At 49.9% G+C, this 14,914-nt stretch overlaps 4 protein-coding genes across 4 annotated transcripts; all 4 read right to left on the bottom strand.

The window, feature by feature from the left end:
* Nucleotides 1-246: 246 nt before the first annotated feature.
* On the bottom strand, nucleotides 247-1,724 carry N7516_003853 (putative endo-arabinanase; the record flags this gene model as incomplete). The annotated part of the gene is made up of 4 exons (XM_057216573.1): nucleotides 247-309; nucleotides 452-480; nucleotides 542-720; nucleotides 775-1,724. 4 exons carry the CDS (start codon nucleotides 1,722-1,724, stop codon nucleotides 247-249), a joined length of 1,221 nt encoding a protein of 406 aa, XP_057078456.1.
* An 809-nt stretch (nucleotides 1,725-2,533) lies between these two features.
* N7516_003852 (PX and BAR domain-containing protein) lies at nucleotides 2,534-4,717 on the bottom strand (the record flags this gene model as incomplete). Its single annotated transcript, XM_057216572.1, has 6 exons — nucleotides 2,534-2,629; nucleotides 2,683-2,796; nucleotides 2,858-3,916; nucleotides 3,972-4,238; nucleotides 4,289-4,523; nucleotides 4,668-4,717. 6 exons carry the CDS (start codon nucleotides 4,715-4,717, stop codon nucleotides 2,534-2,536), a joined length of 1,821 nt encoding a protein of 606 aa, XP_057078455.1.
* Nucleotides 4,718-5,384: 667 nt separating this feature from the next.
* On the bottom strand, nucleotides 5,385-6,368 carry N7516_003851 (uncharacterized protein; the record flags this gene model as incomplete). Its single annotated transcript, XM_057216571.1, has 1 exon — nucleotides 5,385-6,368. One exon carries the CDS (start codon nucleotides 6,366-6,368, stop codon nucleotides 5,385-5,387), a length of 984 nt encoding a protein of 327 aa, XP_057078454.1.
* A 1,037-nt stretch (nucleotides 6,369-7,405) lies between these two features.
* Nucleotides 7,406-14,803, bottom strand: N7516_003850 (Peptidase C19 ubiquitin carboxyl-terminal hydrolase 2; the record flags this gene model as incomplete). The annotated part of the gene is made up of 5 exons (XM_057216570.1): nucleotides 7,406-8,073; nucleotides 8,136-8,784; nucleotides 8,837-10,203; nucleotides 10,271-12,199; nucleotides 12,805-14,803. The coding sequence occupies 5 exons, from the start codon at nucleotides 14,801-14,803 to the stop codon at nucleotides 7,406-7,408; spliced, it is 6,612 nt and encodes a 2,203-aa protein (XP_057078453.1).
* Nucleotides 14,804-14,914: the final 111 nt, after the last annotated feature.

Genomic DNA, 14,914 nt, shown 5'->3' with positions numbered 1-14,914 from the left:
GAGAGGGATGAAAACAGGTCTATCAACGCGAAAGAGATGACGAAGCGACTGCTCCAGGTATGTTGATAAACAAGAACGCAGAAATGTGCAGAATCCGAGACTGGTTCTCGAAAGAAAAGGGATGAGATGAACGCGAATGCAAAATGCAGCAGGGCCTTGGTCGAGATTATCTATAGTGAGTGGGCGGGGGAAGCGGAAAGTCGAGAACAGATAGAGAAATGCATGACGTGCAGGTGTGAGATCAGATCAGGCCTGAGCGATGGGCCATCCGTCGGCATATTTGAGAGGATTAAATCCAAGGAAGGCGTCCTGTGGATAACATGTGTTAGATATCAGATCTTCATGACGTTCGTGGGTATGGTGCAAGGGATAACGAAGGAGGATCGACAGGGGTGCATGAACAACGAAAATCGTGGTCCACAAGCCTGCCAATAATTCAGTGTGAGCTCACCTGGAATGCAATGCCGACGGTCGTGTTCACTGTAGATGAGGTCAGTATGGGAGTTCGAAAATGGTACTTGGGTTTAGGGGTTAAACGCACGGTAGTGGTAGTAGAGCACATCGGTATCGCCATCACGGATCACAGCTTGTCCGCCTGGGGCATAGGTCTCTCCGTTCGAGCCGTAGATAAGTTCGCCGCCGCCTTCGACGAGATCTTTACCGGACTTGTCTGTGAATGGCCCACGGGGACTTTGAGAGCGTCCAACGCGGATGGAATATCTGAAGTACGTTAGTATGAAACAACAAGCTAACTATTTGGTCATTAAGACTTACTCTTGACCAGCGGGCGGCAGATTGTCTTCCTTCAGATTACAGCAGAAACCATGGCTAAACCAGAGATAGTACCATCCATCATTGTGGGAGATGAAAGCACCCTCAATGGGATGGGGACCGCTCGGGTCACCGCAGATGTTGTTGGCCAAGCGATTCGGCATGCCGAGAGATTCCGGCTCCCAAGCCAGCTGACGCTCATCGGGTTCGGTAGTGCTGGCTGGAGAGAGGAGGTCCTTGCTCAGCGGAATTTGGAAAATTCCATTCCAGTAGCTTCCATAAGTCAAATAAGCCTTTCCATCGGGAGTGACCAATGTGCTCGGGTCAATTGCATTCGACTTGGTGTAGGGATAAATGTCCGACCCATTTCCTGTGCCCGTCTCAATAACAGCGCCGTGATCAACCCAATTGCCCGGACCCGGAGAGTTCGAAGTGGCCACGCCAATAGCACTGTCGCGACAACCAGCCTTACTAACACTGTAATAGCAATAGTATGTGCCGTCGACGACGATAACGTCCGGTGCCCATGGTACGGCACGGTCACCCTTCGGGATCACACTCTTGGCATCCAGTACACTGCCGGCACGTTTCCACGGGCCGGCCATACTCGGCGCAGTGTCAATGAAGATGTGTTCGCCGACATGATAAAGATAATATTCATCACCCACACGGAGAATAGTAGGATCATGTGTATGGTGCTGTGTCTGACGGGGAGGAGGAAAGTGGCTTACAGCCTGATCATTTCCAAGATCTTGTAATTTCTGACCATTTTGAAAGTTCTGATCTCTTTTGATACTTAGACCCAGAGCGACGGAGAAGAAACATAGTAAGGCGAGGAAGGAAAGCATCTTAACCCAGCGTCGAGGGAATTTCCAAAGAGATCGATCTCGAAATTCATCGCGATGGCCAGGCGGCGACATCGACCGTGATAAATGACCGGCCCTGACGATCATCTTGATTGATGCAGGCACACATCGTTTTCGGTTGACGCACGGCGTTGCCGCCCTGGTTAGGCGGAGTTGGTGATGGACACAGAGGGGGTTCAAGGAACTGCGACACGGTCCACTTGGTTACTCAATAGAGGGCCCGCAATCGGACATGCCTGCAGGGTTTTCGGAATGCCTAGAGATCAAGTTGTTGTCTGTAGAAGAGATAGAACATGGTTGGGCCTTGGCATGATGGAAGCGGAAGGATTGGAAGGATTCGTGGCACAAAAGATGGATCAACTCTTAAACACAACTACATATCAGCCACTAGTTAGTTAATTATTGGGCTCCTAAACTTTGGGTACGTAAGTCAGTGAACTTAACAAACAAGGGATATATCTGTAGTTTTGGAAATCGGTTGCAGTGACGATCGTACTTTTGAAGTCACAGGAAATGATGGGAATGGATGATTTGAATTTCAAACATATCACTTCTACAGGGTTGATGAGAACAGATATTAATCACATCTAAGGAGCTAGCCCTTTTCTCGTCTTTTTTGACCTTTTCCAATAATATAATATAATCCCTGTAGGGTTGCAGGTACGAAGGCACAGGTAAGACAAAATCCTGTCCCTTCAGGGCTACTACATATGTACTTTGTATACAGAATGGCCTAGACTTAGATAATTGGATATACCAGATTTACATTTCCAGCGAGTTCCAGAGTAATGACAAGTTATAAAAAAAGTAAAAAAGTAAAAATAAAAAATAAAAAAGATATCCGCCTAACGCCAGCGCGCCGAGCTCCATCAGGCTGGAGATGAAGTAATGGTCTTCTATCGAGCCACGATCTTGTCCACCTCATCCTTGGCTTCGGTCCATGTCTCTAGGTTCTTGCGAGCCCAGTCCAAGTGGCAACGAGCATATGCGACCTAGAAACTCATGTTTAGTCTTGGTCTTAAATCATGTACAGGGCAATCCATACCATGTATCGTCGCAGGTCGGCTTCTTTGTCCTTCTGGAAGCGCTTGAGATCATTCAGCACACCCGCACTCGCATCCTTGACGTCCTTTTCGGACACTTCCAACGCTTGCTCCAACTAAAATTAGGGATTAGTTTAATGAACCATCTCGTCAAACTCTACTCCATTGTTCACATACCTGAATCAAACTTTCTTTCGTCTTGCCGATCTGGTCCCGACGGGTTCGTTCGGGATCTACATCCGCAAACCCGTGGATAGCATGACTGATGCGACCGAAGATTTTGTTCGCGACAAAGGTCCCGCTGGATGTCTTTCGATGAGCGGGGGAGCCTGGTACTGACGGGTCAGACCTCTTGAGACCTCCGATCTGTGATCCAGGCAGAGGGCTCATGGAATCGTCGTGAGTAGATGGGAATCCCGAGTCAGCTGACATGACGGGACTGTTGCCCCCTTCGCTGCTGATGGCGGATGAGGTTGACTGAGAACGAGGCTTCGTCCCTCCAGAATGAGGGCCAGTGCGGTTGAGATACTGCTCGATGCGCTTGGCTTCGAGTTCACTGCGCTCAAGGGAGTCGAGTAGGGTCTTTTTCTTCGACAACTCATCGCGAGTCATTTCTTGTTGTACCCGCTTGAGCACTCTGTATCGTAGAACTCCGCGAACCACACTAGCAAACTGAGCACTCTCCCGCATAGGTTCCGCAAAACTTGCACTCAAAGCCGAGGATAGTTCTTCGGTTTCAATATAAGAAGTATCCGCAGCCTGCCCGATCCGTTCAATGGCGGCAGCCACTGTTGGTGACTGCTCTGAAAGAGAGAATCCGTTGTAACGCGCTCCCAGTTCCATTAAGTCGGCTGAGAGCCCGGACAAATGTGAGAGAGATCGTCGATTAACTTTCTCAATGTTTCCCTGCAACAGTAGTTCTAGCTCGCGCGTAGACGCTTCAAAATTAATAAAGTAAGGGTCCAGTTCTTGCTCGCTAAGCTTGCGTGACTCAGGAGGGAATCGCCCGAGAATCTCAGGTCCTAGGAACGAGGGCGGCTCTGGTTCAGTCGGCGACGTGGGCAATACCGCGGTTGCGCCAGCCGTGGCAGTCCCTCCGCTAGGCTTGAGCTTTGCGGATGTAGACGGAATCGGGAGCCAGCCATGGGCTGGTGTGGGGTTTGCGGGGTCAAGAGGTGGCGCTTTGAGGTTATTCCTTGGAACCGATGCTGCAGGATGGGAGCTCAAGACCTCGCTCTAAACAAACGTTAGTTAATAACCCCGTATCCAGAAACTTCCAGTTCAAACGCACCCAGCTAACGTTGGGATCAAGGAATCTCCACCACACTCCATCCTCACGGATCTCCTTCATACGCCTGCAGCGGTTGAGGAACACACTGAGCATGCGCTTTCGGAGATCGATAATGGCCATATCGTCTTTGGCCCTGGTGGGTTTGGCTGCATAATCCGCCATGCTATGCTTCTCGGGAATCGGCGGAACGACCAAGGTGGGATGCAAATTGACAAGGGTCTGTCGCAATGATGCAAACTCGGAATATCGACGGCGCACTTCCAGGTCCTATCAACATTCAGCATTGTACAGTCCCCCGTCAGGCACCATTCTCATACCGCGGTCCGAATTGTGTATACAATAAAGCCCCCGCCGCCCTCATGGTTCTTCCCAGCATCTGTGATCAAGATTGGCATCTCGGGGTTTTCATAAAGAAGCTGCTCAATCCGGCTATCATAGACGCTCTTCCGAGGGTATTGTTCACTGGCGGCACCATACTCGGCCTCATCTTCGGGATCGCTGAGGTCGTCGGTATGCGTGATGTAATCGGGAGGCTCGCTACTGGAGTCGCGGCTAGATGGGGGGTTGAATCATGTTGGTAAAGAGCTAGCTACTGTGAGATACTGTTCCAAAGGCAGAAGCGTTAGGGTAGAACATCAAGCGGAGATCTTACGGGGAGAGAGTGCGGCTGAATGCAGGGAGTCAGATAGGCCAGACTGATGTTGGTCAAAGGCCCCGTAGGGATTGTTGTCTTCGTCGTTCCACATTATGAAGGTATGAAGGCTTGATAAGGCCGACTAATACCGGAAACTGAGTTGGAGAAGCTGTTCCTGGGGATCTGCGGGGGAAGTCAAGGTGTGGCTGGTGCAAGGCGGTGTTGGCGATTACGTCATGAAAGAGGCTTGGGCTTCGATATTCACCTGAGCATGGATAGAATGAATATGGGCAAGATGCTGTAAGAAAGAACACATAAATGCTTTTTTGTCTTAGAATATTTGCAACGGTTGAGATGGTTTCAGCCTGAACTCCGGGTTTCCTGTGATCGCAGCGTCACTAAACGATGATCCAAGAGCGGCCGATGTATATATCAATGTAGCCCTAGTCCACTACCTTAAGATATTTTGCTTATATGGATCAAGTCATGCTCAATATATCCACAAAACAAAGAGTGTACTCTACATAACATGGAGTTAAAAATAATCATCGTTTGAGAGTAATCAGTTAATAAACAGGTGATGTATGGCAAAAGGCTCAAAGCAAAGAGCATTGAATGCAAACATTTGCAAGATCCTAGAACTCATAACCAATTCCCACATCTCAAAGCTTCAGATATTGTTCCACCGTGTCCCAGACAAGCATCAAAGTCCATGAAGCTTTCTCCTAACGTGAAATAACCGTCATATCGCATACCTCAGTGCTTTTGCGCCCTGTGTCTCACTTCCGATCGGCACTCCGAGGGCCTCGAGCGTCGCGTGCGTTTTGTCTCCCCAGCTCTGCATTACGCATAGCTGAAAATGCTGGGTCCATTCCATTAAAGGAGCTCTGAGCACGTCGTAGAGTTGGATTGGGCGGCAGGGATGGAGACCGGGGAGATTGCGGAACAGAGAGCGAGAAAATCCGGCGAATGGGCTCGTCACCGAAATAATTAGGAGATCTATCTCTCGCACTCTGAGGGCCACTGAGGGAAAATGCACGGTTTGCGCGATTAGGGCGCAGCTCCTGAGGGCTGGGCAGATTGACGTTGGTTCGGTTCTGGCGGCGTTGACGTAGGGTGAAAGGGAACTCGTTGTTAACCGAGCCACTGGCGGAAGTGAGAGCGACAGATTCAAGCTCTTCTGTCCGGAGGTGGCGTTCAACTGGTTGGTCCGAAGTGTCACTGCCAGGCCCCGGCACAAAGCTGGGAGCAGTGGTACGGGCGAGACCGGTTCCAGGATGAGTTGAAGAGGATGAGTTGCGGCGAGAGGGTCGAGCTGAAAGATGGGTAGAGTGTAGACTGGGACCGAGATCAAGAACACTGATCTCACTTTCGCTCAAGACTGCAGCACGGGGTCGCGTCGAGGATCGTGTCGAGTTTCGGACCGTGGGACCCGGATCTCCATCGGAACTCAAGTCTTCAGTTGAGACGTGGGTGGCACGTTGAGGAATCATCCCGTTTTCTAGACTAGGCTTGGGTTTCGTGGATTCCACTAACCTGAGACGCAAGGTCTCGAGCCTCAGAAGCTCAAGTTGGTCGCTGGTGTTTCGGAAAGCCAAGTGTCTATCAGCGTGCTCGGAGTTGATCTTTTCAATCATCGACCTGGCACCGGCTGGGCTGACATTGATAAAATCAGGACACAGGTTAGATATCTGGGGATTGAGTTGGCGTGGATCATGACTGTAGAGTCCTCGACGTTTCGGAGAAGGCATGGTGCGTTTCATTCTGAAATGAGTGCGTGTATGTATGGATCTTTGGGGGAGTGAATGCAGAGGAGAGTGGTAATTAAAGACAGTAGGCCCGGAAGTGATTAATACCACGCACCCAGCCCTAATATGGAAGGAACTCTGCAGGTTGGCACTTTCCTCACCCGGGCCCCGTGTCATAGAACATCCTATTGTCTACTATATCTTATATGCCTTCATATAAACATCATAAACATCATCTGTTTATGTTATACTCCCTTTCATTTGGATGTACAAGCCCTCCTGTACACCTATAGTATTTCACTCCAGGGTTGGACACCTTGTGTTGATTGGAAATTGCCAGTATACATAAGGTGCACCTCGCTATAGGACTAACAGAGCCACTTTTCAGAGACTTGTTCATACAGGATGTTACACTGGAAGATTACAGCAAGAGCGGGATAAGTTATAGGTGAGTCTTCATATCGCCTAATACCTGAAACAATGTAACATGTTTGTGAAGCAAGTCGTAACAACCTTGACACAACTATGGCTACAGTTATTGCTCCCGAAGTAGTCTCTAGTAGTAAACTGGACGAATATAAATGGGCAAGAATGGGAGAATAAAGAAAAGAAATCCACATAGCTAGCTACATAGAACGAGGTTCCCTTGTATAAACACAAATTCCTAGCAGCCGCTGCCGATGAAGACTGAGTGTAGAGTCAGAGTCCAGCCATAGAAGAGACGAGATCATGAGGCCTGTTTGTTATAAGGCCTTGACTTGGTGAGGAAGCTGATAGTTAGGCGGCGAAGAAGTGATAAGAGGACAGACAGTCTTACTTTTTCAAAGAGTTGACTAGATCTTCACATTGACCTAAGAGTTTTTTAGCCTTGCTCTTACTTGCAATGAGAATGTGAATTGAAAATTGAAACAAGAAAACAGATTTTTTATGTTGTAGGGGCCACCTGCCCATCCTCCCTCTATGTAGAAAAACACCCCCCCCATTCCCCCCATCCACCTCCCTCTCCCTTTTTTTTTTTTTTTTTTTTTTGTTTTTTTCTTTATTCATAATATTCATGGGTCCGAGGACATTGTGATGTCCTCGGACCCCACACGCAGCTCCACGACTGGGAGATCATCGGAGGAATCCTCCCCCTCACCCCCAGAAGTGAGACCAAACTGAATCTGAGGGTCGATGTCCATGCCATCACTCCATGGACATCGACCCTCAAAGATGCCATCTTCCGTGGCAGCGTTACCACTGGTAATCTGTGAGATGTCGTGAGCGGCGTCGAACGACCAAGAGGGTTCGGTGAGCTTGTTGAGGGAGTCGACCTGCGATCCCCCATTCTCGTGCTCGAAGTCGATTTTCTTACCTTCGCTGCCACCGTCTTCTGAGCCCGACGTACTCTCCTCGGCAGAAGAGTACAGGTCATTGCCGAGGGAGTCTTTCCCCCGGCTCACTCGGGGTGCCACCCCTGCTCCTGCCAAGGCGGACGACCCCTTGCCGGGTGCGCCGCCAAGGACACGACCGCCGTCCCTCGAAGGTGATTGGGAACCACCGGGGCTGCGGGAGCCGGAGGAACTGCTGGATGCACTCGCATCGCTCTTCCGGTAGCCCTCAACCAGCTCCCGCAGCTCCTGGTTGCCCAATGCACGATCGGAGCGACGGCGGTAGAACAGGAGGTAGGCACCCGGTGTGATGATCGACTGCATGTCTGTGACAGTCTTCGCAGAGGTATCTGTAATTCATAATTCACGTTAGTAAGATATCTTCCAATTAACATATCAGGGGGTCTCGAACCATTGCAATAGACCCAGGCACCAGACACAAAGTCCTTGATGTAGGCAGTGTAGTGGCCACCACCCATTCCACCCATGTGGTTGTCGACAGCAATCAAATCATAGACCGCACTCTTTCCATCCGTGGGGCCTTCTACTCGGCTGCTCAAATCCAGTCCCTCGAAGGGGAAGTCGATGAGAGTGCTGATCTTGTGTCCGTTCCTGCCGCGGAATTGGCTAAACCGCTTGAGCTGAATGACCATAATATCTGGGGTTCTCCACAGCTCGAACTTCTTGGTGGCCGAAACGTGAGTCTTGCACTGAGGACAAAACCAGCTGTCTGCCCGAGAAAGAATCTCCTCCTTGCTGAACTCGTCCAGGCATTGATCGAGAGGAACAGTTGATGGCTTAGGCTTTTTCTGGCTGACCACCATGGTGTGATCAAAGACATTCTTGATGTTCATGAAGGTAGGGCGACCTCGAAGCTCCTCGGAGTCGCGTGGCTTGCCGCCGAAAAGGGAATCAATGGCATTGGAAGTCCAGTCAATCAGGATGGCATCACCTTGGCGAACGAGCGCTGGTGCTGAGTTTGGTGTCAGGTCTGGTTCATCTGTATCGAGGTCATCATCGAGATTGTCATCTGCGGAGTTTTTGGATGAAGTATCGGATCCCTGGCAAAGATTAGCGGGCTGCATCTGAACAGACAAGACGGAATAAACAAACCTTAGTAGAATTGGGAGGAGACAGGATGCGAGAGGAAATGGAGGGATAAGTTTTGAGTGTAGAAATATTGCGTCCATCAGGAAGAGTGGTAGGTGTGCTCATGACCGTTGCATCGAAGAGTGACAACAAACTGGCAGGAAACTTGCCAGCAAGAGGATGCTGAGGGGACTTGACAGATTCAGATTCAGAGTCAGCGTCAGAGTCAGAATCCGACTCATCAGTGCCTTCGGCAGGCGTGGGCCCTTGCTCAGGTTGCATAGAAATGTCAACGATGCTGTCTTCACCGTCAACAGAAGATGTTTTGATTTGGGAATCTGCCGATCGTGCATCATCCTCATTGGTGACCACGGTGTCAGAGTCATCAGTTGCATTGTCGTCGTGGTTGTTTTCTTCGGTAGCAAAAATGTCTTGTGTAGTCATATTATTAGCCTGAGTCAGAAGCTTGCGGTAAATCGTCTCAAGATCCCGAGATTCTTCACTAGAAAGGCGTATGAAGGATGGCATCCCGAAAAGTTCAAGAGTGCTCTCTTTGTTCTTCCGTGGGACAGGTTTGCGGTGGAAAACGGGTACAAGGACTGCATCATCATTGGTAGAGTCAGAAGAATTAGTAGATGCTGGAAGAGGACCAAGATCGTAGAACACAATGGTGTCTTCTTGGGTAATGCGTAGACTGCCGAAAGTATCGTCATTGTCGCAAAATGTTTGCCAGAAGGCATTGTGCAATGTCTCTGCCGCAAAGATGCGTTCCCCGTCAATTCCCATCTTTCCGGCGATAAAGTCCTTCCAAGTCTTCAAAGTATCGTGTTCATCGAGCCGGACTTTCAAAGACACGGGTGGGCCGTCGAGAGGGCAAAAGATGATTGTTCGATTGATGAGCGTCGGACCCGTTGGGATGGGCACAGTGACCATTGTGAAAGGGTCCATGATGATGCTGGTCTTTTCACAATTGTGGCAAATCAGTGTTGACTTGTACATTCCGGCAAAAAGATCGGTGATAATGGAGGCGTTGCGGGCCTCATAGAGGTCCCAGCACTTCTTGCCGAAATCCTCAAGAGCCTTACGATCGTGGATCATCTCATCAGTGGAATCAGGGATGACAGTGGATGGCTTGCTGCCAACGATGCGGCTTAGATCTTCCGACAGTGCATCGAGGAGAAACATCACAAATTCCTGACTATCATGTTGTTCGTAGCCAGCAAAGTCTTCACGTTGCCGGCCAGCGGCAGAACGGAACCTATAGGGATTAACAGATCTTGGCTGAGGGTCCGATTTGTAGAGCTCCTGCAGCAAGTTGGCCCATTGCTTGGCAATAGTGCCGCCGCATCCAAGAACGTTGCCAGGGTTCAGCTCTGGTTTGTACATTCCACCTGCAGATTAAGATTAGCATCGAAAGGCCTCATCTGTAGTATTCAACAGTAAGATGAGTATACTCACTGAGGAAGTAATAAGACAACTCCTCAATACTTCGCACACATTGCAACGCGGAGTTCATGTAACAAGTGTTGCCAAGGTTTTGTAATCCTACGATAATCTGTCGACCCTTCCGACCTCGAGATATGAGCCCCCTAATTGGATCGGGTCCCGGGGTAGGGGTGGTCCTGCCGCTGGGTATGCTCTTCGGTGCGTCTTTAGCGGTAGATGCTTTGACAACAGCATTGTTCTTCGGTTGATCCACAGGGATACCCAGACTCTTGAGGGTTTTGATAGAGGCTTCGGACACCCATTCTCCACCTTTGGAGCTGCCGACCTGCTCTTCAAGAACAACACAATTCGTCATGCTGAGACCAGCCATATCCAAGGTCATACGACCGTTGTAGTTTGCATTCTGGGTTTGATCCTTGACATTCTCAAGCAACACCCGGTGGCTTCCCTCTGGAAGTTCAAGGAAAGTATTCAAATCGAACAGGAGCTTGTCGTTGGGGTTCGAGATCAGAGCCAAGGGAGGAGCTGGCGACTGGCTGCGGGAGGCAGCTGGGGTTGCTGAAGCTGATGCAGTGGTGCTACTAGGCAGCTGGAGAATTTTCCAAACTCGAACCTTGGTCAACATGTCGATACCAGTCTGCTCTTTGGCATCCTTCAACCATTTTTGGTAATTCGTCTGGCGACTGGCCAGGATCTTGACAGACGGTTTGATGGTTTGTCTCAAGATGGTCGGGGTGGTGCCCGCGGCGGGGTTGGCCAATTTGAAGATGGTGAAAATCGGGGGATAAGTCTCATATTCGATCTTTTCGGTATCACCAGGTTGGCTGGTGTTGTGAGCGTAGCGGATAATCACAGGTGACTGGTCGGCGAGGCCATACCACTTCTGGATCAGGTCCCAGCCATGTTGCGGAATTATGGCGAAATCTAGAGAGTCGTGCAAGCCAGGACGCATGGGGACAAACGTTTCACCGGTTTCGTCTTTGAAGCTGGGCGTGGCCGGGTCGGTGTCAAGCATTATGTTCAAATTATTAACGGGACCAACATCACCCTCCAATGGTCCTTTGTCAGTGTGATCTGCATGGGCTGTAGTGCGTGCAAGCACCTTCTTCAGCCAAGCCATTGAAACAACAAAGCCCTTTTGTCCATCTTTCAACGGCGCTGCCATCAGCGCATTCACCTCAGTCACCTGCTCATCGATCGTAGGAATTTCATCTGATTTGGGCGGCGATGCTGGTCTGGACTGGTCGCCAGCCGAGGATGCCGGCCCGGTCTTGTCATTGCTCGAAGTGGTGGGATCCGTGGATTCATCGTGTGTCCCGTCGCATGTGCGGGGGATGATGTATGTGCGCGCGTTATTGCAGACAGTGCTCACGCCTCCTTCGGGGTCGGAGTCGGTAATCTCAGATGCCGGGCGCTTTTCGCCGGGAGAAGGGGATCGTCCATGGGTTGGAGGTGTACCCTCTCGAGTATCGGAGGGCATATCGGAATGGTCACTGGAGAGGGAGAGTCCGGCAGTCGCGGTCGCGGGGGTGAGCGAGCGGCCAGGCGGGCTTCCGGACTGAAACTGCAGATGCGCAGGCACGTAGCGAGGCGGGGACAACGACGCACTCTGACCGCGGGAAGAAGAGGAGGAAGTGTGGCGAGAGTGTGGAGGTTCGGAGCGGCCGTGACGTCGAGCCCGAGGGCCTGGACTGGTGCGAGGCTCTGGGGAAACTTTTCGTCTCTTTGGTGAAGACGTCGTGGCGATGAGCTGCGCACCTCGTGTCGCAGCTCGGGGCAACAAGGGAAAAATAGAAGACGGGATCAAAGCAACACCCTTACCTCCGTTTAGTTGGAAGTACAAGGGGATTTGGGATTGTGAATGAATTTGGCAGAAAAGAAGGTAATTTTTTTTTTCCGGAGCGGAAACGAACCCCAGGGCTATCCACAGACGACCAGCGTCTTGTAGATGAAAAGTTTAAAAGTTTAAAAGGATTGATGAACAGAAAAAAAAAAAAAAAAAAAAAACAAGAGTAAGTAAGTGTAAGAAGAGTACAAGTAAAAGATATGAAACGAAGATATGGAGAATTTATTGGGAAGAAGAGAAGAAAACATGAAAAAGTTGGAGCTGTGAAGGTCTTATACTTGAAGGTATATAGTTACTATTTAGAGTAATTCACACAATAGGAGAGACTTGTGAATGGGATTGATTGTCAATAGTTCTATTCATTTCTGTTTACGCTCCTGTTATTCTCCTATTATTCTCCTATTATGGTCCTATTGTGATCCTATTGTTAACATTCGGTCAGTCACACGCGTCAAACAGAGACTATCCAAGCAATCATAGATTTGTTAGCACATCCGTTTGTTAGCATGTCCTTCAGAAATAGAATTAAAACTAAACCTTGGAAGTCATTGCGCATTATGTCAACTTCACTTAGCTGCTGTTGATTGCTAGCTATGGTGAGATAAGTACAATAAAAATAAAAAATAAAAAAACGAAAAAAAAAAACGAGAAAGAGAAAAAAACGGAGAAAAAAAAAGGAAAAAAGAAAATTATCTTCAACGTTCCTCCATGTGAAGTTTGTACATGGTGTTGTTCTCCGCCCCTGTGAGGAGGTACTCTACATCAGCCCGATAGGAGACAGGGTTAGGCTGGGTGCGACCCCATTCAACGACAGCGTTGAGGTCACCTTTGAATTGCTTGGTGAGGTGGAGGCAGCGCTCACAGAGCATCAGTCCACACCCACGGGATTCTTGATCACAGTCCACCACCTCTGCGTAGACATCGATTGGTTGAATCGTCTGGCAAGATCCAAATGCGGGCTCTCGACACAGACTGCACCATTCATAAATGGGGCTTGGGAAGAAAGGGCCAGCCTTTCCAGTGTCAGGGTCAATCAGAGCTTCAGTGGCTTGGTGGAGAAGTGCGGAAGCATCAGTCTGTACTTCGCTTTTCGAGGACAAAGACGAGGGTGGGAGATTGAGGGTATTGTGGGAGCATTGTATAATTTTGCATCGATCCCAAACACAGGAGACGCACATCCGGCTCTGTTCCTTTCCTTCTCCGTTATGACCGTCCTGGAGTTCAACGATCGTGCCGTCGTCAAAGACCCAGACCTCTGGGTTGCGAGGACCGAGTCCATTGATGCCATACGCAAAGTTGTTGCACCAGTGGCAAATGGGAGATCCATCCTTCTCATTTGCAAGAAATACTACTGGATGAGCAAGTTCAGTCCAGATTCGATGGGTGTCCACGGACTGCGAGGCAATGGTATTTGTGACAGTGGCGTGAGTGGGGGACTCAGCGGAGTCGGAAATATAAATCGGGGAGTTCTGTCTTTTCGGTGGGTGTGGGGTGTGTGGGGTGTCGTCGTCTGAATCAGAGATTACAATCACCTCATGTGGCTTCGATCCCTCAACAACGGAGGGCTGTGTGTTGGTGAATGGAGGGGAGGGAAGCTCCAAAGAATCATTCTTTGCGGGATTGGTTTCTGGAGTCTGGGTCTTTGGTTGGATGACCGAGGAATTGGGTTGACTCGGGGTAGGTACCTCGGAGACCTCGATCTCTTGTGTGTCATGTGGTGAGTTGGGACGTGCTGGAGAGTCGATCTTTGGGGAATTGATTTGCGCACTCGGCTTGGATATCTCAAGAACGTCGGGCTCTGGAGTGGACTGGGGTGAGTTTGATGTTGCCGGAGAATCAATCTTTGGAGAACTGCTCTGCTCGCTTGGTTCGCTTGTGGAAAAGAGTGCAAAGGGTGGGTATCTGGCTGGTCCAGCAACGCATTCGAACCCATGGTTTAGGCATTGGAGGCAAGGTTGGGAATGGTCGTAATCAGCGGAGCGATATGAACAAAGCTCTTTCCTCCGACCTTTGCAACTCTCGCATGGTCGCTTCCATTTGGGCGGTGGGCTCACGACGCAAAAGACATCATCGACTTCACATGTTACGCAAGGATAAGCGAACGGATCGGGATCAGATGCAAGCGAGCATTCCAAGCCCAGTTCTTTGCAGGCATCGCACGCTCTCAAGGGAAGTTCGTTATCAGCAGGCAGGACATCCTCAGTCGGCTTCGATGCCTCCGCCTCCGCCTCGACCTTGGTCGTGTCTTTATTTTGTGGCAGTTCTGAAAACGATTCCTTGTTGTGGCTTCTAAGGCTGTATCGTGAATTTGATGTTTCTGTCTCCGGCTTGACGGCCCAGTATCTGTCCCAACTGTCGGGCTCACTGTGGTAGGAGGCATAATCTTCATTGTCCGTGTCTGGGCTCAGCCTAGAACGGAACATAGAAGGTGGAGACTCACTTCTGGCCCTTTTGTCGGACCGAGGCTCTCGATTGTCCTCATAGAAAAGAGATAGCTTGCGCTTGGTCCGTGATTGCTCGTTGAGAGATGCGAAGTTATCTTCGTCGGTGTCTTGCCAGGACGCACTGAAATCGGCCCGTGTGGCGGCACGTTCTCGCATGTGATATGGGCCATCGAGATGTGGAAGCATGTAGAAGTTGCTCACGTTTTGTTGAAAGAGCTGATGAGCCTGCGTGAGTCTTTGAGGAGAATATGCCATGGTGAATGACCGAATCGCTGCAGGCTGCAAGCTGCGAAGAAGCTGCGGTCATGTTGGTATCGAAATTGCAACAGTCTCAAGGAGTTGATACTTACGTCCTCTGGTCAGATT

This window comes from Penicillium verrucosum (assembly GCF_028828655.1).
Source record: "Penicillium verrucosum strain IBT 35672 chromosome Unknown utg000001l_segment0_segment0, whole genome shotgun sequence".
Taxonomy (NCBI): Eukaryota; Fungi; Ascomycota; class Eurotiomycetes; order Eurotiales; family Aspergillaceae; genus Penicillium; species Penicillium verrucosum.
This window is presented reverse-complemented; position numbering and strand designations above follow the sequence as displayed.